The sequence below is a fragment of the Stegostoma tigrinum genome, chromosome 8, assembly GCF_030684315.1.
Source record: "Stegostoma tigrinum isolate sSteTig4 chromosome 8, sSteTig4.hap1, whole genome shotgun sequence".
Taxonomy (NCBI): domain Eukaryota; kingdom Metazoa; phylum Chordata; class Chondrichthyes; order Orectolobiformes; family Stegostomatidae; genus Stegostoma; species Stegostoma tigrinum.
Genome location: NC_081361.1, coordinates 74850430 through 74874257, shown reverse-complemented (window position 1 = coordinate 74874257; position 23828 = coordinate 74850430). Strand labels below are relative to the sequence as shown.

Here is a 23828-nt window from a genome sequence, read left to right as displayed (position 1 = left end):
GCTTCATGCTCCCCCCTCCCATTTCTGAACAAGGGTCCTGACTCAAAATATCAACTTTCCTGCTCCTGTGATGCTGCCTGGCTTGCTGTGTTCTTCCAGCTCTCTACTGTGCTAACGAATATAGGGTTGGTTTCTTATCTGGTCCCTGATACCAATGCTTATATCATGAATTCAAACACTTACAAGCATGCTCACCAGCATTCTCTTAGACTGTTTTAATTTATATTAAAATGTCAAGAAGATGGTATAATTTGTTCAATTTGCTGTTTTCATTGTCTTCCTGAGGTCTAAATGAAATGCATTTTGAGAGCCTTCTGCTAATTCTGGATTATATTTAGCTCACAGTAGAAATCTGCCTTAAATTTGATCAACAAATTGGTAGCTTAGAAGATATTGTATTACATCTGACTGATGTATATCATGCAGTCAGTGAATGGTAATTCAAAATGCTTACATGCAATTTCTTTTACAGATTATTGTTCTTTTCATCTGTGTGACTGTTGCTGGGCTCAATGCACAATGGTTTGGTAAGATAACTTCTGAAATCATGGCTGACATGCATCTGATTGAACAGAGCTGTGGGCTGGGGAAGGATATTGGATTGTCAACCAACAGAGAGGCCTATAACAAGCTGAAGGAGAGTAACCCCAAATATAAGAAATTTTCACATCAACTGACCCTGTATCACAATACTTCCTCTTTATGTAACCTGTGTTGCATTATCTGTAATGGGATAAGTTTGTACTACATGGCAGCCAATTTATCCACATTATGAAAGTGTTTTAAGTAAGACCTTTAAAGACCCAGTGTCGAATGGTGAAAAGTTCATTTACAAATAATGGAAGCCTGAAAAATAAGCTATTTTGCTGTGATGCCTGATGGCGGATGCTAATCCAACACAATCTCTCCAATAATTATGCCTTTTTTAAAATGTGCTTGTGCTACTATTTGTAATATTTTAAAACAAAAATCAGTGGGAAGCAGAAAATTTTAAATAAGAAGAAAACACTGCTGAAATTCATCAGGTGAAACCAGTTTACGGTGATAAATCTGAAACAAAAACAGAACAGCTGGAGAACCTCAGCAGGTCCACCAGCATCTATGGAGAGAAAGCAGAATCAATGTTTCACTGGACCCAAAATGTTTACTCTGATTTCTCTCCATAGATGCTGTGGGACATGCTAAATTTCTTCTGCTGTTTCTAGTTTTGTTTCAGATTTCCAGGATCCACAGTTATTTTCTCTGTAGGGTACGAAATGTTTAGTTCAGTTATAGCTTGACATAGTTTACTACGTGTAATAATGCATATATGTAACTGTCATACTTTTCCACACCCACAAATTGATGGCATTGAATAAGTTTAGGAGCTCAGCACGGGATTTCTGAGTACAACCAAGGGGAATTTTCGAGTGTATGTTATAATCTTGTAAATGAATTTTTATATGCTCTTTATCAATGAGAATCCTTGCTAATTATGGACTCAATTAATTAGCCTGACACTGATGTAAGTGGAATTAGAATAGCTTACATATAGCCTTCCTAGGAAGTTAGAAAATTGGAAGAGATTTGTGGTCCATGCGCCTAGCCACAAAATTCAAAACAGTGCCATACCCTACTCCACCCCTTAATTCTTTATCTTCTAAATTTTAACCTAGATCATACCAATTTAATGACAATACATAACACTTTAGGCAGTCAGTGTGTATATATTATGTAATTTTGTATAAGACATAGATTGAACATATTGTATCACAAACACTAATAAATGCTTTTCTAATGTTGATAAAGCTGTCAGTATTGTAAGAATATTATGTTAGCCTTTCCATTATTGCACTTTTCCAGTTTGTGTTTTTTTTTTGATGTCTCAAGGTTCTGATACTAATTTTGTTCTTTGTGATGAGGGTATCACTGGCAAGGCCAGGATTTGTCGCCCATTCCTCTCGTCCTTGAGATGAATGACTTGCTCAGGGAAGGCAACGCCCACATTTCTTGCCCAGAGGGCAATTAAGAATCAACCACAGTACGGTAGGTCAGAAGTCACACGTGGGTCAGACAAGGTAAGAGTGGCTAACTTCCTTGGAGTTAACACTGGAGTAGAGATCATGTCAATGGACTAGCCAATCTTCTTGCGACATGGCTTCGAATTCCACCATGGCAGACAGTAAAATTTAATTTCAGTTTTTAAAAGAAATCTGGATTAGAGAACTGGACTAATGGTGACATGTAACAGCTATCGATTATTGTAGAAACCCATCTGGTTCACTTATGTCTTTCTTAGGTAAGGAAATCTGCCATCCTTACCTGTTATGAAGTTAGTTGAGCTTCAGTGGTGGAGAAACCTCCAGACAGAATTGATTTGTGTTAGAAATAGTAATTTTAAAAAACTATGGATTGATAAGGAAATGTCAGCATGGATTTCTAAAGTGGAAATCATGTTTAACTAATCTGGACTTTTCTCAAGGTCACAGCAAGGTTCCATGATGTCAATGTGGTGTACATGGATCACCGGAAGGTATATAATACGGTGTTATACCACAGACTTGTTGGAAAGCTATGTTATTATAAGAGACAGTGGCAATGTGGGTATAAAATTAGCTGTAAAAGGAATTACAGTAACAGTAAATGGATAAATTTCAATCTGAGGGAAAGTTTAACGTGGATCTCTTCAGATTATGGACCTTTATTGTACCTTTCAATCGATCACATTTTGATTTTGAAAAGCAATTTTGCCACCACTCTCTCTGCTTCTGGAATTTCACTACTCTCTCTTCTTACAACCTCAGAAACTGAGTCCCGAGTTCCCTCCAGGTCTGCCACTGAGACCCCTGCACTCTGTGCTCTTTGTAATCTTGCTGCCACTGCTGTCGAGTTCCACACAGGTGCACCACCATACTGTCTGCTTCTGCGCCCTCTTTGCTCTCACTGCAGTTAATGAGCTAGAGTGAAAATTATAGTTTGGAATCTTTAGCTTGAAAATAAAATGTAGAAGGCAATCCTGAGCAGTTCCAAGGGAGGACAGTATTGACTGGGGAGCACTCATTCAGGGATGATGATGAGATGTGATCAAATCATTTGTTCTCCCATTTCAGTTTACGTTTTTCAAATATGGTATCAATGTCCATGTTTGGCTAAAGAATCTATTTACTACTGTTGATCATACACCAATATTCATTTCGAAATCCTAATTTACTAGAATAAAACAAGTTTTGAAGAGTCATATAGAATTAGAAATGGTAACTGCTTCTTTCTCAATAGTTGCTGCCAAATCTTCAGTACTTTATTATTTCAAATGGCTTGGAGCTTCTTTCCTGATAGAAAGTCTTTAGAGAACGATGAACCTCTTACTAGAATTATGATTCTCGGATTTCCAGCCTTCACAAAATATCTGGATACAAAAAAATTCAATGAAGCATGAATTAATATCAAACAACATCCAATTTTATGGAATAAAAGGAACAACAATCCAAATACCGTATAGAAAGTCTTATATTTGGAAACATTATTTCCAACAGACATTGTCACAGCAAGCCGAGACAAAACTACTTGCGTCACTGAGGGCTGCATCTTGCCAGAAATCAGCTTTCATTTTTGTTGGGTTTCTAGGCAGGTTTCTGCAAAACCTAGTGAGTTTTCTTACACAATCATCCCAAACTTGCCTCATTACCAGGTATCACATCCTTATACTGTCCTGCTTATCTGGTGCGAGCCCAATTCTCCCACTCACCCTCGGCAGATGTATTCACCACTGCTTGGATATGCTCAGATTCCTGGTACCAGGATCATACTTAAAAGACAGTTGAGCACAGAACTGCCCTGTTCACTTCATATTAACCCTGGACATGGCAGACGAGGAGAAATAGGCACCTTGATGTATGAACAGGGACCTAGCAGTCCTAGTGAATGGGGTAGTGCAGAGAGGTGCCTGATGACTGATAGAGTACGCTACAGCACCACAGCCTAGCAGCCTGATCGGAGATTGAATCAGCTGGCAATGTGGTCACAACTGTCCAAAGGAAAGTGTGGGAAAGGAAGTCAAAAGTCTTCTCTATACCATAAAGGTAGGTGCTACCAACTTCTCCCTGCTAACTCACATTCCACAGGCCAAAGGGTGCTTGGGCAGAAGTAACCAGTCAAATAATTCTACTTTGCCAGTCAATGAGATCATGGCTGATCTGATAATCCTCATTTCTACTTTCCCACCTTTTCCACATAACCCCTAATTCCCTTACTGGCAGCAAATCTGTCTATCTCAGCCTTGATAGCCATCTGTGGCAAAGAATTCTATCTCTGTCACTGCACCCACCTAGACTCATGCTCACTGGTGTATGTAACATCTTCTCTCACTTGCTCACAACCACCCAATTCCTCCCATACAGCTAAACCTGTGTGCCCTCTCCATTGCCTGCTCATTCTTTCAGGATACCTCAGAACCTTTCCTGCACCAGCACGAACAGCTGTGCCATGACAACTTTTGTCCCACTCAATCCCTCCCTTTCTCTCCTTACAAAAGAACCAGGATAAATGGTCGGGCATCTAACAATTAGTTCCACCCCCTCCCTTCCATGAAAGGAAGATTTTGGCCTTTGCTTGCAAGGACTGGGAGCAGTCCTGTGGAGACACAAATGTCCATGTCCTGGCCCACCAAGTACGAATTATTGTCTGATGCTGCTCTAACTTTCCCATTAACCACGATGTGAATGAGTCCTTGACAATGAGGAACTTATTCACAAAGGATTCTTTCTTTCTTTTGTCTCCTGTAGGTACCAGCAGCATTAGCATATTCTCCACTGTCAAGAGGACGGTAATGGCAAGATATGCCCTCTTCCACTTCTGAAGAAGAGAGCACGGATCCCTATGAGAATATCCAGCAAAGCTGACCCTGCACCCACCACCAGGTCCAATTCTGACCCCTCAGTGGGTGCTTTTGAGAGATTACGGCTGGGAACACTGGCTGATGAGCATATCATTGCCACATCCCTGCAGATGGCAAAGAAAAGTCCCAGGTTGCTGGCACTCGAGAGACCAGGAACCTGCAAAGCCCCAAGCAGGAAATGGTCCTTTGTTGGCTACTAACAACATCATTGAAATGCAGAGGCAAACACAGGAGCAGCAGGCAGATTTGCCAGGCACGCAGGGTAACCTAGCACAGATTTTACAGGACTGCAGCAATGCAACTGCCACACTGCTAACTCCATGGGCAAGTTGGCAGCTTCCATGGAGAACCAGGGCTAGCAGTCTGAGTGTGCAGGATAGTCGTGCAGATCTGCCCTCAATTACTATAGCCATTGGTACACAGTAGCAAAGGCATGGTGACAAGGCAGCAAGGAGACTGAGTACTCAGTACGGCAGTACTCAGCATGTCAGTGCTCTCCAGACACAAACAGCCAGAGGTCACCATTCCAAGTCACCAAGGCCAATGGTGTTGGGCGGGCTTCCTCCACCCCAGCTGAGGAACCCGGGACTGCACTGAACTGTTGTGGAAACAAGGAACATGACCTTCTGTGGGTGACCCTTCACTGCAAAACATATTACATTTGTGAATGCATGTTCGAATTTCTTTATCGGTATGTGCAAATCTCTGGTTGGAATTCTAGCACTGAAGGTACAGATCCTAACTAACCTTTGAGCTACACATGTTCAATGGTTCAAGGTGTGAAGTAGCAGCTTCTGGAAACTGGCAGATGATTTCTAATTTGGCAACTGGGGTTAATGTTTCCAACCCATAAAACAAGGCTAGTGCATTCACAACAATGACCTGGTCAAGAGTGCTTGGAGAAGGTAGGAACTGCAGATGCTGGAGAATCTGAGATAACAAGGTGTAGAGCTGGATGAACACAATGGGCCAAGCAGCATCAGAGGAGTAGGAAGACTGATGTTTCGGGCCTGGAGGGTCTAGGCCCGAAACATCAGTCTTCCTGCTCCTCTGATGCTGCTTGGCCCGCTGTGTTCATCTAGCTCTACACCATGTAATCTCTACGCTTGGAGAAGGATTTGGACTGCACATAGGTTAATGCCGAAGGTTCACACAGTGCTTGCAGAGGTGTATTATCTTTAGTAGATTGTGAAATGAAACACTTAACTCACCCAGACCTAGTGTGTTGACAGCCATTTTTAGCTCCACTTGCCACACTTCTTATTTACAGTCTCGTGGAAGGTGTTCTTCACGCAATGAACATAGAACAACACAGCACGGGAACAGGCCCTTTGGCCGACCATGATACTATTCTAAACTGTGAGACTCCAGTCGAGCCTCGCAGCCTTGGTGAATCCTCAAATGTCTACATTCGTCTCTTGGTGGCTCTGCCTGTCAATCCTATGGGTTTTGAACATCCCTAAGTTCCCACCCAACCAAATCAGTCTATCTAAATTTTCATCTCTCCATTTTACATCCTCAGCTCCAGGTATATGTAACCACAACGGAAACAGGAGTGCACGCCACCCCCAGCTCCTACATTACCTCCTCTTCTCTAATGTTCTGCCCTCTGCATCTGTTATGCTGCCCCCAATCACCAGTCAAACTAAGTTCATTAGCTTCAATTTTGTAACACTGGCCCCAAGAATACCTGTTCAACTCCAAATGGCTTTTAATGTACAGACCTCTCAGGACTGACAGTGACCCACCCACTTGAGTGACTTAGATGGACAGCACTGAACAATGAGTGACCAGACCCTTGACTGATATCTGGCCAGGTCCCTACTGTCTTCCTGTGACTCCCCGGACCAGATCCCCTGGCCATGACCACCCAATGCACTCGGTGCCCAAGTCCCTCGATTGATATCAGAGGCTGCTGTTGACTTAATGCACCAGAAACCTGTTTCCTTCGACTTGTCTGAGGACTATTCCCCTTTGACTTTGAGACATGGCCGTTTTTTGGAAGTACAAGCAATGCACTTCCTGCGTACGTGGCTGGCAAATTGTGTAGAAGCGAGACTGATGTTGTCTAGAGGGGCAAGCATCAAGCTGGTGTGGCCAAGTAACAGATCTGACTTCCATGAGTTTTTATTCACTTGTGGGATGTGGGTGTCGCTGGTTGGCCCACATGTATTGCCTATATGTTGGCGTACAAGTCTACTTTGCACTGTGCTAAGTTTTCAATCTTAAATGAATTGATGTGTAGGCCAGGCAGGGGTTGGAGAAGAAAGAAATACAAGGAGATACTCTCCAAATTTACTTCATTTGAATGCTCAGACCAAAAGCTGTTTGAATCTCTTAGACAATTCTCTTAGACAAATTGATTTTAAAGACCAATGCTGTAACTGGCTATCCTTCCCAGCCTGCAATGATTTTGTAATATTGATAGCTTTTATCGAATATTCAAAGGTGTTCCTGTGGCACAATGATGACATTGCTGTTTCCGAACCAGAAGTCCTGGATTTATGTCCTACTCCAGGTTAACAAAACTCAGGAAGATACAGTCATAGTTTGTCCAAATAGGTTGAGTAGCAACTTGCAAATCCTCCAACTTATGCAAATAGAATGCAGTAACAATAAATGAGGTTTCAGGTTAGTTCATGTTACGATAAAAATGTTGGAAGCTCAAACATCACAAAGTGAATGTTGCCACAGCAAAGCAGAATCTGAGACAACTGTAACATTCATAAAAAAAAAATAGCCTCAAGATTGTACAAGCCATTTTGTATAAAAGTATGGTAGTTCTCCACCTACCTAAGTTAAAGAGACAGCAGGAAATGAAATCAGCAACCACACAATTAACACTGCTCACCTGTCATGACTCAGAATCTGTCGCAGAGTGCACATGGGATCTACCTGGAACAGATCCTCTCCTTGCTCACCTTCAAAATACAACTATGGGCACAAGAGAACAAATTGATTAACAGAGAGTATCATTTTATCTAAATTTTAAATAATCCCCAGAAACATTTCAGTTTGTTTGCTCTTGGTTAGTACAGCAGAGAATAGTAAGATTCTACAACAGAAAAAACAAGTATTCCTTTCTCCACCTTATTATCGTCTCTCCTCCAAAAACCGGCACTTCAAATTAAACAGATTTTTGGGTATTAATAAAAAGGTACAAGAAATTAATATCACCAGAGTGGATTCTAACATGCTGAAATGCGGACTATCATATGTTAGCTTAAATTGTTTGGTAAGTTGTGATCAACACCTGCCAACTGGAAATAAAAATCCATGGTTAAAAATGTTCCTGTTTTAAATATATTATACAAATGCAATTGTAATCTGTGTTGTACCAAGCCTGCATCACATTTAAAGCTCTGTTCAAGCTGTGGGGTGACATATTTATGCAAACTGAGTAGCCACAGCTCTAGAACTTAGTCTGCAATGTCCTCATGTGCGCTTTTACAGCACTACATCAGATGCAATAAGAATGCTTTGCTCCAAAACCTCGCATTTCATCAAATTATACATGCATCAGTCTGGTGTCCTCGCACCAACCAGACCAGAACTGGTTGCATGCCACAAACACTTTGAACAGCAATGTTTCCTTGCACCAAAAATATGTTTCTCGTGTTCCTCTAAGTTCCCTGATTCTCCAAGCACAGCGATCAGCATTGACTTCTGAAGTCATTGCTATGCACAAGCCTCTGATGCCCAGGCAGCCAGAAAGCAAATTAAAAGGAACACTACCTGTATACTTTACAAACTCAGTGTTAAAGAAATGTGGATGGCTGTTTTTTTTTGTATTCGCTTGTGGGGCATGGATGTTGTTGGCTCCGCCAGCATTCATTGCTTGTCCCTAGTTGCCCTTGAATAGGTGGTCGTGAGCTGCCTCCTGAACCGCTGTAGGTAAATCCACAATGCCACTCGGGAGGTAATTCCAGGATTTTGTCCAGAAGACATTGAAGGAATGGCAATATATTTTCAAGTCGGGATGGTGAGAGACTCGGAGAGGAACTTGCATGTATATGTCCTTTTAGAATGGTAGTGGTCATGGAGTTCCACAAATTTGTATATAACTTTGTTACTTTCAACCCAAATCTATCTGTTTTGTTCTTTTAAAACAATCATGTGTTTCAAACAGAAGTACAACTGCAAATAATGGGAGCTCTGACAAACTGAAACACATCACCTTAAAGTTGCCAGTGATGAAGGCTAGTTCACCAGGAATAAACTTTTCTGCTCAAACTCAACAGTGAAGGGAATTTAGGTGTTGATTTGTTTTCTGAGCTATTTCACAAAGGACATCAATGAATGAAAACTAATTTGGTGAGAGCTTTTTATTAAAAACAGTTTCATCTAAATTGGAGACAGTTTCTTCCACTTCCTCATTTTCCATTCAGGATGACATTCTTAAATCCAGTTCAAGTCGTACCTCTAAATTATTTGGCTTATATTTCTTTTCTGTATCCCAAGGGGGGAGGTTCTCACCAAACATCACAGATAAATGATCAATAAACCTGAAAAGAGAATGGAGTCAAAGTTAATCTCTAGAAACCTTGCTTGGCAGTAAACAAAAATGACACTCATGAATCAGTACTATAGCGATGTAACTTTTTGTTTTACTTTATTCTTGATTGAACTGGGAAAAGGACTGTTAATATAAAATGAGAACCGAGAAAGGAATTGCTGTATTTTTAATTATCAAGTGACTGAAACTCATTGTCAGTTATGTTTACATTTTTGCTTTGCAAGCAGCATGGGAAGGAGTTAAAGAAGACAGCATGGACACCAGTACAATGTACTGAGAGAGATTCAGCCAGTAGCAAGTAGCTGATTGGTTAGTGGAAATGTGACCAGTCATGGTCGCCAAGCTCATCAGCCTGGCACCAACTCTGTGATTAGTTGCTGGGTAGCTGAACAGCTTGTGGATGTGAAAGCTTCAAGGGGAGGCCCTCAGACTTTTGCAAGGGGAGATAGTCTCTCCCTTCCCTATAAAATACCTGAAGCTAAAGAAAACCAGGTCTTCTCTCCCATCGAGTGCTGTAAAATGTTGCTTTCAACCAAGAAGTCATTTGTGAACTAGTTCATCTTATACTCCCATGAAGAAATGAAAAAACATGAAGGAGATGATCAGAGAATCAGAGAACTTAAACAAACAGTCGAATCCTGAGGACTATTGAAGTGTTTCCCCCACACTGGTACTTTACCTTCCCTCCAGCCGTAACACCAGATTTTTTCGGCTGTGTATGTGTGTGGTGAGTTTTACAAGGGAGTTATACAGCTTTAACTGATAGAGTGATGTCAACAGTTAATAGTTGTTTACCTGTAGTTAGAATCTATTTGTTTGCACTCAAAAGCTCTTATAATTACAGAAACCTGGTCCATGTTAATTTGAGTCTATCGAAAAGGTAAACTGGAGATATCATGAAATGTGATAACATTTTAACTTCTGTGATGACTCAGATGATAATGTGGCTGATTTCCAACAAACTACTCCAGTGAGGCATTTCAGAACAAGGAGACTAGGGGACAGTCAGGACAGTCTCATTTCATCTTGTGACCTACATTCACAACCTTTGAGAAATGTCTGCTACCAAGCTATTCTCAGCCCTATTTCACCACAAAGCTATCAAAAAAGGAAGACTGCAAATTGCCAGTGTATTCAGACAGTTCCAGAAAGCAGGGACAAAGCCACTATTGTGCATGCATTAACTAAAGTGGGAAATAATTTTGACATGCCTGCAGTTCATTCATTGAAACATCTAGTTTGAAGCTGTCATTAACATAACATAATTAAAATATCAGTCCACATCACATGAACATTTGCCTATAAGTTCTAAGCTTGCTCAGATCTTTGGAGAGGCTATTTTTAGAACACTAGATGTCATACCTAGAACAAACACTGAGACTGCTAGAGAACCCCGTTCAGTGTCATACCGGACTCTGTTTCTCTCTCCACAGATATTGCCAGACCTGCTGAGTTTCTCCAGCATTACCTGTGTTTGCTTCAGATATCCAGCATTTAAAACTTTTTTGGCTTTGTCCTACTTTAAAACAGACATTAACATTAATTGCCAAAAGTGAAGGATGTCTTTATTTTAATAAAATGTGAGGCTGGATGAACACAGCAGGCCAAGCAGCATCTCAGGAGCACATTTGTGCTCCTGAGATGCTGCTTGGCCTGCTGTGTTCATCCAGCCTCACATTTTATTAGCTTTTGTGCTCCTGAGATGCTGCTTGGCCTGCTGTGTTCATCCAGCCTCACATTTTATTATCTTGGAATTCTCCAGCATCTGCAGTTCCCATTATCTCTGATGTCTTTATTTTGATATTTACCGTGAGTCTTCATGAAATGCTGAGATAAAATCCATTTGTTCATATTCTGGGTACAGAAACAACACAGGCCAACTTAAGTTGCCATTTTCATCCAAGTGCACTACATTGCCATTCTCAGAGTTTATGCCGTCAAACAGAGTTCTTAATACCCTACTGTCTTCCTTATCATCATCATCATCATCAGAGTTTTGACCGGTCAACTCCTGAGGCTGAAATACCTTGATCTTCCTCTCCTGCAACAGAGAACAAATAAAACTAAAACTAAATTCAGAAATAGGGAAACAGCAGTGCTGTTCTTAAATACCAAGTATCATGTTAAAAACATATTCATCTCCAAAGCAGACATGTGAAATATATATCTTCCAAACATACTCATGAAGAAAAGTCAAATCTTCTAAACCCAATTTTAGAGAGTTTGACTTTTCCAAGATAATAATTTTATGGGATAGATGTGCATACTTGATTAGGTCACAAAGAAAGACCATCACAATGGAATAAAGTAAAAACCTGTAATAGTAAGGAATTCATATTTAGTCTCAAGCATTATTTAATTTGTAACATTACAAATTATATATATTTCCTCCAAAATAATACAAATATATACGATAAAGAATTAATTACCACAATCCACACTGTAATCTTTCACTATGTCTCTGATTAGCATTTAAATCACTGAACAATTTATCCAAATATCCTCATCTTATCAGTGGTAGTACCAGGAGCTTCAACACCAACATTCCACAGGTAGGATCCTCAATATCATTGCATGTATCTGATATTCCATTTCTCTTAGAAATTATTTTTTGACATTACTGGGATCAAGTTCATACTACATGTTTAAAACCCTTTGGTACAATATTACTAGTCGGTGTGCCTATAATTTTCACCCCTAAATTCCCGTAACTTCCTTCAAACATTGTCCTTGAGAGGCTTCTTTACACAGACATCTAAGGGTTGAACAACTTGTAAGACCACCAACAAGAGCTGCCATGTTGGTTTTGACATCACAAACTACAGCACATCAAGGTGGGACCTCTACAATCCCAGGTGCATAAGGAGGAGTAGAACATTCAGTCCCCCGAGCTTGCTCTCCAATTCAATAGGGCGAACACTTAAATATGTTTATGCCTTCAAATTCACATTGCTACCTACCCTGATAGATTGTTATTAATCAAGGCGTTAACAAGCTATCTACCTCAACCTTAAAAATAGTCAAGGATTCTGTTTCCATCTTCTTCTACCAAAGAGAGTTCCAAAGACTCTCAGTCCTTTGAGAGGGAACGTTTTGCCTCATCTCTGTTTTATACCTTGAACTTATTTCATCACCCTGCTGTGACTTCTTCCAGCTTCTATCGTTTACCCTTGATCCACTTTGTGCAACTGTAGTCATATAACCAGCCTTTCCCATGAACATGGTCATAATGCCAGTCTGAAGTTTCTCTTTAGAAAGTTTTATGCCCCACTATTACCTTTAATCATGTGCCATCTGCCATATGTAACCACTCTGAACTGTCCCCACCCACTCCCAGTCTTCTTTACAGGGACAGCAAGTTCAACAATCTTGGCATCAATCTTATTTACAAGCAGGTCGAAGTTCATTTGTTTCATTCATATTTCTAATGAAGACCATTCAACACACATTCATCTCTTGACATCTGCTGATAATTTAGTGATTTTATTATGTACAGATAGCAGGTGCTGTTCTGACAGAGCACTAAACTGCTTTTTCACAAAGCTTGGGCATGACAAGCATTGGCTTTCAATTCGAAATGCCATCTTTCTTCATTTCTCAGAAGGCGTAAGGTCAGATGGCCACACAGGTGATACTTTGTTGATGCTTCATTAACCCTTTCAGACACCTTTTCCTCCAAGTGAAATCACTTTCTTGATCTTCCTCCGCTGGCACATTTATTCTTTGGCATCTTAGTTTACACACTCTCTATTTACTTGCAAACATTAAACTCTGTTATTACTGCACAAATTAGTCACAGCAAATGGTACAATTTTCATTTCAAACTGATCTGCATACTTGTGATTCTTTCCTAAAGCTTTCAGAACTGATCTTGAAATACTCATTAGTATTTGTCAACTGGCTGAGAGATTGGTACTAGAATTGGCTGGTGAAATCTAAAAATTCATGCACATAACTTCAAATTAATGAGGTCAGTAATTAACAATAAGTGATGAACAATCAGAACACAGCTTAATCTCTTAAAATCTCAAATTGAAAAGTTCGGCTTTTTAGAGACAAAGGTCATGTGGACATCTTCTTTAGATCAATTTTAACTTGAGTTATGTACAGTTATGTAGATGATGGGGTAATTTTCCCCAATATTTCATATTCCCTTACCTTGACAGCCTTCAGTAAGGCTTCTGCTTGCACCCTTTCCTTCTTCTCCTTCAATTTTGCTTTCCTTAGATTACGCTCCTCAACTCGCTAAAAGAAGTTATAATTTAGAACAAACGAGGTAGCAGAATCAGTCAGAACAATGACCTTTCACTTGTGACCTAGACTCAACACATATTCAGTGTGGTGCCTTTAAAGCCACTATTTTCTGCTTGCTGTGAGGGCTTTAAACACAATCATCTCAACATGAACCCATCACCAAAACACATTACAATGCAATGCTAAACTGTTAATTCAAGCGCTCCCACTCTGCATTTAACAACACTTAGAGTCAGAGAATCCCTACTGTGTGGAAACAGGCCATTTGGCCCAACAAGTTCACACTGCCCCTCCAAACAGCATCCCACCCAGATCCATTCCCCTGCCCTTTTCCTGTAATCCAGCATTTCCCATGTCTAATCCACCTAATTTACATATCCCAGACACTGCAGGCAACTTAGCATGGCCAATCCACCTAACCTGCACGTCTTTGGACTGCACCTGGAGCACCCGGAGGAAACCCACACAGACACAGGGAGAACGTGCAAACTCCACACTGACAGTTGCCCGAGGGTGGAATCAAACTCAGGTCCCTGGCTCTGTGAGGCAGCAATGCTGTCTACTGAGCCACGGTGCCTTGAGGAACCACTTTGACAATTTCTGCATTGTACATATACTTAATTGACTAAACCTCCTGTATCCAGCACTCATGCAATGCAATCATCACAGACTTTATCTCCTAGAGTCAAGTACTTAACCAGCAGTCACTAAACATACCTTCTGTTTATCAGCTTTGGCTCTCAATTCAATGAGTTGCTTTTCTTTGGGTTCAAACTGAAGGCCCTCATCACACCATGCTACTGCCTGGCTGTAATTTTTCAGTTCAATATGACAAAGGACACCTGTCAGCACAACACTTCAGTCATTTAATATCACTGGAAAATCCATTTCTCAAAGCTTTATTTACTGATCAAGTAACCGTACTGAGATGCCAGTGAGTTTTGAGAAGATTTGTAGCTCAGGTTGAGGTTCTGATTGTGAGTTTGCTCGCTGAGCTGGAAGGTTAGTTTTCAGACGTTTCATCACCATTCTAGGTAACATCATCAGTGAGCCTCCGACGAAGCGCTGGTGTTATGTCCTGCTTTCTATTTATCTGTTTAGGTTTCCTTGGGTTGGTGATGTCATTTCCTGTTCTTTTTCTCAGGGGATGGTAGATTGGCTCCAAATCAATGTGTTTGTTGATGGAGTTCCGGTTGGAATGCCATGCTTCTAGGAATTCTCATGCGTGTCTCAGTATTTGGTCCATATGTGCTCTTTTCCTATAGACAACACATAGGGACCAAATACTGAACTACAGGAGCAACCATCCCAACACCCACAAACGAAGCTGCATTAGAACATTATTCCAACGAGCCACCACACACTGCAGCACAGAGGAACTACGCAGAGCAGAGGAAAATCACCTATACAGCATATTCAAAAAGAATGGGTACCCTATGAACACAGTCCGCCGATTCCTCAGCAATAAACCCAAATAAACAGACAAAACGGGCTCAGAAACCATAACCACTCTCCCCTACATCAAAGACATTTCCGAAATGACTGCCAGACTACTCGGACCTCTTGGCATCAGGGTAGCCCACAAACCCACCAACACACTAAAACAGCAGCTAATGAACTTAAAAGACCCTATACAGACAAGCAAAACGAACGTCATCTACAAAATACCTTGCAAGAACTGTGACAAACACTACATTGGACAAACAGGCAGAAAGCTAGCCACCAGGATACATGAACATCAACTAGCCACAAAACGACATGATCCACTATCACTCGTATCCTTACATACAGATGAGGAAGGACACCACTTTGATTGGGACAACACATCCATCCTAGGACAAGCCAAACAGAGACATGCACGAGAATTCCTAGAAGCATGGCACTCCAACCGGAACTCCATCAACAAACACATTGGCTCCAAATCAATCTACCATCCCCTGAGAAAAAGAACAGGAAATGACATCACCAACCCAAAGAAACCTAACCAGATAAATAGAAAGCGGGACATAACACCAGCGCTTCGTCGGAGGCTCACTGATGATGTTACCTAGAATGATGACGAAACGTCTGAAAACTAACCTTCCAGCTCAGTGAGATACCAGTTTCACAACACCCACCTCCATTTCATAATGCAGCATTAATGTTAATAATTAAACATGGAGTCTATTAAATGATCAATCTTTTCAAGAAATTATTTTTTTTCCTCAATAAAAAGAAGGAAAAATGGATGACAGTAGGAAAGAGAGGTTCATCATTACCTAGATAACAAGATGTACAGCTGGATGAACACAGCTAGCCAAGCAGCATCTTAGGAGCAGGAAGCTGACGTTTCGGGCCTCGACCCTCCATGATGAAGGGCCTAAGCCCGAAACATCAGCTTTCCTGCTCCTAAGATGCTGCTTGGCTAGCTGTGTTCATTCAGCTCTACATCTTGTCATCATGGGTTCTCCAGCACCTGCAGTTCCTATTATCTCTTCATCATTACCTAACTCACCTATGGTTAGGAATAAACATTGGTTCCATGCAGCATTGCACTGTCTCTGCCTTTGGTTTAAGACTGAAAGAAAATCAAAAGGGAAGCACGACACTGTTAAACTCATAATTGGCTGTGTGTGTGGCACCAAGTATTTGGAACACTGAGTTCTGAGGAAGGATCACTGAGCCCAAAACACTAACTGATTTCTCTCCACAGATACTGCCAGTCCTGCTGAGCTTTTCCAGCAACTCCTGTTTTTGTTCCTGATTTACAGCATCCACAGTTCTTTCATTTTTTATTTACAAATGTTTGGAAGTCCAGCATAGTATCTCAGATTCTGAGTTCACTGCTGTGGTTTCCCGCTGGCAGAGTTCCTCATGTATCTCCCAACAGAAAAGTAGATGTTGCTGAATCTTAAGCTAGAGTTGTATGGCAGGACTGTATGAAGTCCCGATGCAGTTTATATTGTGAGAGTTGCCTGTGAAGTTGAAAGGTCAGGTAATAACCCAGCATCTGGAACCCTCCCGAAAATTCCCTAAGTCTGAGTTAGAGTCACGAACCATGGAGGCTACTGCCTTACTTTCCTTAACCAGGAAAGGTTAGAGAAGTTCAGATTTGCTCCAGCTATAGAACTAACTCTACGTATGAGCAAATTCTTGCAGATGCTGGAATCTGTACTGCAAACAAAAAATGCTGGAAATCACAGCAGTTAAGGCAGCATCCATGGAGACAGAGCAAGCTAATGCTTTGAGTCTAGATGACTCATCAGGGCTGACGTGAAGTGTGAAGGAGACAGTATTGATGCAATGGTGGGTGGTGGGGGGGGGGGGGGGGGGGGGAGAGAGTCCTGCTGAGTGCTGGGGGAGAAAAGGTGTTCATAGTGCAGATTAAATGAGTGGAATGTGAGAATGACAGAACAATGTGTTCAACCCACTCCAATTCCTTGATAACAAAGTGTGGAGCTGGATGAACACAGCAGGCCAAGCAAAAAAAGCTGACGTTTCGGGCCTAGAAAGGTCAGCTTTTGTGCTCCTAAAACACTGGATTCTCGGATCTCGGATTCTCCAGCATCTGCAGTTCCAATTATCTCTGATCACTCCAATTCCTTCCCTTTCTTTTAGCTTTATTTGTTACATTTTCTGTCACCATGTTCTCTCTCCCCTGCCTCCAATCCAATAGCACTGTCTGTTCTTTCCAGTCTGGCAGTTAGACACATCAACAGTTAGACACATCATCGTTCTGCCATTCTCACACTCCAATCACTAAATGTGCACTATTAGCACCCTTTCTACCACAGCACTCCAACCTCCCCCTCCAATAGCATAAATGCTGCTCCCTCCACACTTCACATCAGATCTGATAAATAGTCATCTAGACTCAAAACATTAGCTTGTTCTCTCTGTTCTCTCTTCATGGACACTGCCTGACCTGCTGTGATCTTCAGCAGTTTTGTTTTCAGCACATAAAACTATCCCTCCCTGTTCAACTTATCTCAGATTCCCATCACCACTTCCCCCAAACTCCCAATACCAAACCATTTGTGAATATCAACGTCTCCCCTCAATCCAGATACCCAACAAATAGACCCCAACCTCCCCCTCCGTGACCCTGGACACCTGACAGCCATAGGACTCCCTCCACCCCTCTCAATCGCAACACCTCTACAGACCACAAAACAGCCCCCCGCCCCGACAGCAATCCTCAGACAACCAAACTCCCCCCGTGACCGCTAAACCAATTTGCATGAATCCTCCCCACTACCCGACCCCACCCCACCAGATGGAAACAAGCAGACAGCCCTCAACTCCCTCCCAGATACCCATCCACTTATTTAGAACTCCATACCACTCACCCCCACCCTAATCCCTACCTGTACACCACCGAAGATAACAATGCAGATTAAATGAGTGGAATGAGAGAATGACAGAACAATGTGTTCAACTCACTCCAATTCCTTGATAACAAAGTGTGGAGCTGGATGAACACAGCAGGCCAAGCAAAAAAAGGTGACGTTCCGGGCCTAATCCTGAGGCTGGATGAACGCAGCAGGCCGAGCAGGAAAGCTGACGTTTCGGGCCTAGACCCTTCATCATTAAAGGGGAATGGGGAGAGGATTCTGAAATAAATAGGGAGAGAGGTGGAGGCGGAATGAAGATGGATAGAGGAGAAGATAGGTGGAGAGGAAAGTATGGGTGAGGAGGTAGGGAGGGAATAGATCAGTTCGGGGAGGACGGACAGGTCAAGGAGGCGGGATGAGGTTAGTAGGTAGGAAATGGAGGTGCGGCTTGAAGTGGGAGGAGGGGATAGGTGAGAGGAAGAACAGGTTAGGAGGCGGGGATGAGCTGGGCTGGTTTTGGGATGCAGTGGGGGGAGGGGCGATTTTGAAGCTTGTGAAGTCCACATTGATACCATTGGGCTGCAGGGTTCCCAAGCGGAATATGAATTGCTGTTCCTGCAACCTTCGGGTGGCATCATTGTGGCACTGCAGGAGGCCCAGGACGGACATGTCGTCTAAGAAATGGGAGGGGGAGTTGAAATGGTTCGCGACTGGGAAGTGCAGTTGTTTATTGTGAACCGAGCAAAGGTGTTCTGCAAAGCGGTCACCAAGCCTCCACTTGGTTTCCCCAATGTAGAGGAAGCCACATCGGGTATAGTGGATGCAGTATACCACATTGGCGGATGTGCAGGTGACCCAGCCCAGCTCATCCCCGCCTGCATAATCTGTTCTTCCTCTCACCTAACCCTCCTCCCACCTCAAGCCGCACCTCCATTTCCTACCTAATCTCATCCTGCCCCTTTGACCTGTCCGTCCTCCCCAGACTGACCTACCCCCTCCCTACCTCCCCACCCATACTCTCCTCTATCCATCTTCGGTCCGCCTCCCCTTCTGTCCCTATTTATTTCAGAATCCTCTCCCCATTGCCCTTTTCTGATGAAGGGTCTAGGCCCGAAACGTCAGCTTTTGTGCTCCTAAAATGCTGCTTGGCCTGCTGTGTTCATCCAGCTCCACACTTTGTTATCTCGGATTCTCCAGCATCTGCAGTTTCCATTATCTCCTCTCACCACCTATCTAACCCTGTTACCCTACCCAGCACCTGAACAGCCCACATATCTTTGCACAACTGGTCCCTACCTCCTCATCTATCTTATCACAGTAGCTGTCAGTGACTTTCAGACTTTTTAACCTTGAAATACAGCAGTTACTGCTGCAAAAGAAAGATGTGGTTTTGGTGCTGATCCAAGCAGGTGTCGCCTGCATGATGTACCACTTTGGACCTGATCACTTCAGCTGAGAAAGCTTCTGCCTTGGATACTCAGCTAGAAAATTCCCTTAAAGTGAAGTGGGAACTTTTTGTCTGATCTGGTTCAGAAATAGGGATTCTGACCTTCAAACCCTCCTTACAGATTTCCTAAAAGCTGGGTGAAGTGGTGGGTAGAATAAAGGACGGTCTAGTTGCACCTAGCCGTACCACACAACAACTCAAAGAGATTTAGCAGGGAATGGACCATATAACCCCCTAGAAAGGAGGGGAAACAAATGTTTCTGCAGTCTTACCTCTAATAATTGCTTTCAAATGGTTTGGTTTCAGTTTCCTAGCTGCAATCACATCATTTAGTGCAGATCGATTATTACCTTGAATAAAGCATATTAAAAGTGAGGGTGCAGGAACAAATTTACTTTTCTGTTCGTCATATTTGTCAGTTCCACGCTTAATAGCCAGCATTACCTCTGTATACTTGAATGTGAAGGAAGGTGCTCCTTGACTACTAATATGATTTTTTTTCCCTTTAATTTATATTTTCTTTTCTTCTAATTATATTAGTTTCCAGCCTATAACTATTTGTTTAGTTGATCTAATGACACAACAATATCTTTAATTGTTGTGTTTCACTTAAGAACACATGCAAAAATGCAATGTGACATTTCAATTAAACACACCAGCAATCCTTCTAGTCCCTCAAGCAAGATTATTTGGGATTCAGACAGCCTGATACTCAATTCACTTAAGATGCTTATGCTGAAGAGACTCATTCACTTTGAGAGACTTGTCCCATTGTCTGACACTGGTTCAGACAATCCTTAATGCTGACTTCCTAAACATCCCAGTTCCAGAATTGTCAAGTACCAACCAGCCATACCTAAATAAAATTGTGCTGCTGCTCTGTTTGTATGGAGTATGACATTCAGCTCACAGTCATTGCATTTTCTCTTCAGCCCTTCTGTGTAAGAGATGATGGCTTTCTTATAATTCTTTTCCTTGAAGTAATGATTCCCTTCATTTTTGTATGTTTTTGCAAGCTCTGTAAAACATAATTTAAAAGGAAAATGTTTAACATAACCCATAAGCAGTTATATTCATCCAGCCTGATATAAAAATGTGATTTATCATTTAATCTTCTAAGGATGGTCAATTCGTTTCAAAAGGCATTAAACCACAAATTGCAGCATTATTTTCGGAAAGTGGCAATAAGTTTCTCCCCAGTGATTTTCCCATGAACAGTTTCAGTAGCTCCAATACTGATGACATCAGTGAATAAACATATATTCAATTGGTAATTTAGAAACCATTTCACAGGATTACTAGTGATAATGGGAACTGCAGATGCTGGAGAATCCAAGATAATAAAATGTGAGGCTGGATGAACACAGCAGGCCAAGCAGCATCTCAGGAGCACAAAAGCTCCTGTGCTCCTGAGATGCTGCTGGGCCTGCAGTGTTCATCCAGCCTCACATTTTATTATCACAGGATTACTATCTTTTTTGTATTCTTCTGAAAATAAAGATGGAATCAGGCTAAAACAATGCATTGTAGAGTACTGACTGTATTATAATCTAACACTTTTATAAATGATAACATGTAGATGTGGAGATAGCAACATAGTGGTAATGTCACTGGACCAGTAATCAAAATGCCCAAACTAATGTTCTGGGATATGATTTCAAATCCCCCTGCAGCAACTAACATGACAACAATCATCAATTGTTGCAAAAATGCATCTGATTCACTAATGTCATTTGGGAAAGGAAATCTACTATCCTTACAAACCAAAGCAAAGTGCCAGAAGACTGAAATTACGAACAGAAGAAGCTGGGAAAATTCAGGTGGTCAGGCAGCACTAACAGCTTCTGGTTCAGATCAATGACTTTATAACAGGACACAATTGCTCTTAATCGGCCAACCTTATCCAGTTAGACCAATATGTGATTCCATATCCACTACCGAGTGGTTGACTCTTCCCTCCAAAATGCCCTCGCAAGCCATTCAGGCAAAAGATGCTAGCCTTGCTGATAACACACACATTCCATGGAAAAAATAAATAAAACCCAGTCAAAGCCAGAAAATTTCATTCCACTGAATTCTCAGAACAAGAAATCAGCAGGAAGCCAGCTACTTGTTTGCAAAATGAAAATCTACCAATTTAAATGTGTTTTGGTTGAATTTCGGTACCTTCTGGAGATTGATCTTCATCATACAACATTGACTGGATGCAGGCAAGTTCTGGATGTTTCAAAGGATCAAGTTCTTCAGGTGGCTTTTTCATAAACATTGGAATCTTTTCAAATTCCTTGGCAAGAATAAAAAGTAAAAACATGGTCAGCATTTAGATTATAATGGAAATTATGCCTTTACCCGAAGTACAGCTAATGAACATGTGTCTACAAGGCTCCAGATAAGACGAGGCTCCAGATAAGATCTCTTACCATCTTCTGTACATAGTCATGTTCATTAAAGCCTGTTGCTATTGGATCTTCAATACTACAGTCATGATCTAGCCCTTTTCTATCTCAGTTTGCTCCTGCTCATCTTTTCTGGTACCTGATTGTTCCTTAATGAGCAAGATGAGAAATTAATAATGATATAATTCGCAAGTTCTTCATAAAATCAGCATAAATCTTCATAAAATCAAAGGGTGATTTATTGGCCTGCATCAATAATGGAAAGTTTCTTTAATATAATTATGTTTTGAAATAATTTGAGGTAAAATGAAAGGTGTCTTTCCATACTAAGATTTAATATGAAGATCAATTCTCTAGAATTGCATACGTACGTGTACATCTGTATAGGTTTAAGGGCAAAGAAATTAGCTTAAGTTTTCTCAACATTTAACTAAAAGACTGCATCCAGGTAAGTAGAAAAGCAACAATGGTGATCAAAAGAGATGTTAAGAGTGTTAAGGTGCCACCAGCATATACGCGAAAGCTGATCTATGTCAATAGCCAAATATGTCAATAGCCAAAGAAAGGGGCTGTTTGTAGATAATTGATGTACAACAGAAGTAACACAACACATACAGAAGAACCTGTTTGGACTGAAACCAAAAATGAGCAGTTCCATCGAGCTGGATAATGGAGAGCAGGTACTGTTGGAGTAAATTTGATCCACATTATGTATATGAATGCAGGAGATCATAGTGGTTTGCAGCACAGAAAAACGCCCTTTTGGCTCAAGTCTGTGCCAGTCAAAACAAGCACCAAACTATTTTTCAGCACTTGGCCCACAGATATGCACTGGTAATGTCAAGGCTAAATACTTCTTAAACGTTGAGAGTTTCTGCTTTTACCACATTTACAGACGTTAAGTTCCAGATTTCCACCACCTTCTAGGCGAAAAAAATCTTTTGCTGACATCCCCTTGAAACCTTCTGCCCCTTATCTTCAATCTATACACTCCCAGTGATTTTTTTTATCAAGGGCAAAACTTCCTTGTGTTTACCCCATCTATGCCCCTCATAATTTTCTAGATCTCAATCATGCTCTACTCTCCACCCCCCTCTGCCTTAGACTCTTCTGCTCCAAGAAAAACAATTCCAGTCTATTAACTTTCTCTTCATAATTAAAACTCTCCAGCCTGAGCAGCATCCTGGTAAATCTGACATGGATACCGAGCAGAGAAATTCATTGTGGTACAGGTTATAGCCAAAATAATTTGGGATGAACAATTTGCAGCACCACCGCGGAAATTTGATCAGAGTTGGAAATCTGATCTGGAAATTTCAAACCGGGAGTGACTGGAAACATTGTCGTGGATTTTAGCATTCCAACGTGTCAGGAGGAGAACTGGAAGTTGGGGTGGGGGTGATGACAGGTTTTTAAAGAGAGCCAGGGCAATTTCTCAGCACAGAGAATTAAAATGCCAGACAGTCTGGGAACTAGGAAAGGAGGTTGAGTGATCAGCAGTTGGAAATGAATTTTAAAAATAGATGAAATATAACTTCAGTCTGACCGCGAGGTATCTTAGCTAGTGGATCCCAGGCAAGCTACAAATGTTATTATCACGTAACATTCACATAATTACAGCAGTTTGTTACTCCTCAAATGCCGGTATTTCCAGGCAATTTATCTAATTACTGCTATCTGCCCCGCTTGCTCTTTCTTCCCTGCGAGTTGCGAGTCGGGAAAAGCAACATTTCCAAAATATTCACAGCAGTTTCCCCACCCCCACCGATTTCTGGGAAGCCCTCCAAATCTCACCTCTTCCCAGTTATCTTCGTTGAAGCCTCCTTTATACTTCTTCTCCTTGAAGTGATCGTACAGCGCATCCATGCCATCGTCCCCCGACGATGCCATGCTGCCCACTCACAATTGATACACTCGGCGATTTGTTACATTCAGCAAACACATGTTTCCGGCTGCACCACTGCAAATCGTCCCCCAGTCCCAAAACACTTCCGCCTAACCATTATACTGACGGTGGAGCTATCTGAAA

General features: G+C 41.6%; 2 protein-coding genes across 4 annotated transcripts in view; one reads left to right on the top strand and one right to left on the bottom strand.

The window, feature by feature from the left end:
- Positions 1–5835, top strand: part of si:ch211-121a2.4 (transmembrane protein 205) — an 11860-nt gene extending 6025 nt beyond the window's left edge. For both annotated transcript variants that reach the window (XM_048539024.2, XM_048539025.2), the window contains one exon: positions 473–5835. In XM_048539024.2, the coding sequence (XP_048394981.1) occupies positions 473–775 (303 nt within the window). In that variant the 3' untranslated portion in view covers positions 776–5835. The remainder of the gene's footprint in view (positions 1–472) is intronic.
- On the bottom strand, positions 110–23828 carry ttc4 (tetratricopeptide repeat domain 4). Of its 2 annotated transcripts, XM_048539021.2 has the most exons (11): positions 23594–23828; positions 21570–21687; positions 20260–20421; positions 19676–19753; positions 16138–16200; positions 14361–14485; positions 13548–13634; positions 11198–11430; positions 9294–9378; positions 7725–7807; positions 110–3385 (listed from the first exon to the last, which is right to left on the bottom strand). In XM_048539021.2, the coding sequence occupies exons 1-11, from the start codon at positions 23687–23689 to the stop codon at positions 3286–3288; spliced, it is 1230 nt and encodes a 409-aa protein (XP_048394978.1). In that variant the 5' UTR covers positions 23690–23828; the 3' UTR covers positions 110–3285. The 2 variants fall into 2 exon arrangements, with proteins under 2 accessions (XP_048394978.1, XP_048394979.1); XM_048539022.2 differs by lacking the exon at positions 16138–16200 and having other exon boundaries at positions 111–3385; positions 23594–23823.

What these genes read in the sequence shown, in the direction of transcription:
- ttc4 (XM_048539021.2), bottom strand. Translation starts at nt 23,689, where the DNA reads ATGGCATCGTCGGGGGACGATGGCATGGATGCGCTGTACGATCACTTC. An exon ending in CCAAAGCTGATAAACAGAAG is followed by an intron (nt 13,635 to 14,360) that starts GTATGTTTAGTG and finishes AACTTCTTTTAG; the next exon opens with CGAGTTGAGGAGCGTAATCT. An exon ending in CCTTACTGAAGGCTGTCAAG is followed by an intron (nt 11,431 to 13,547) that starts GTAAGGGAATAT and finishes TCTCTGTTGCAG; the next exon opens with GAGAGGAAGATCAAGGTATT.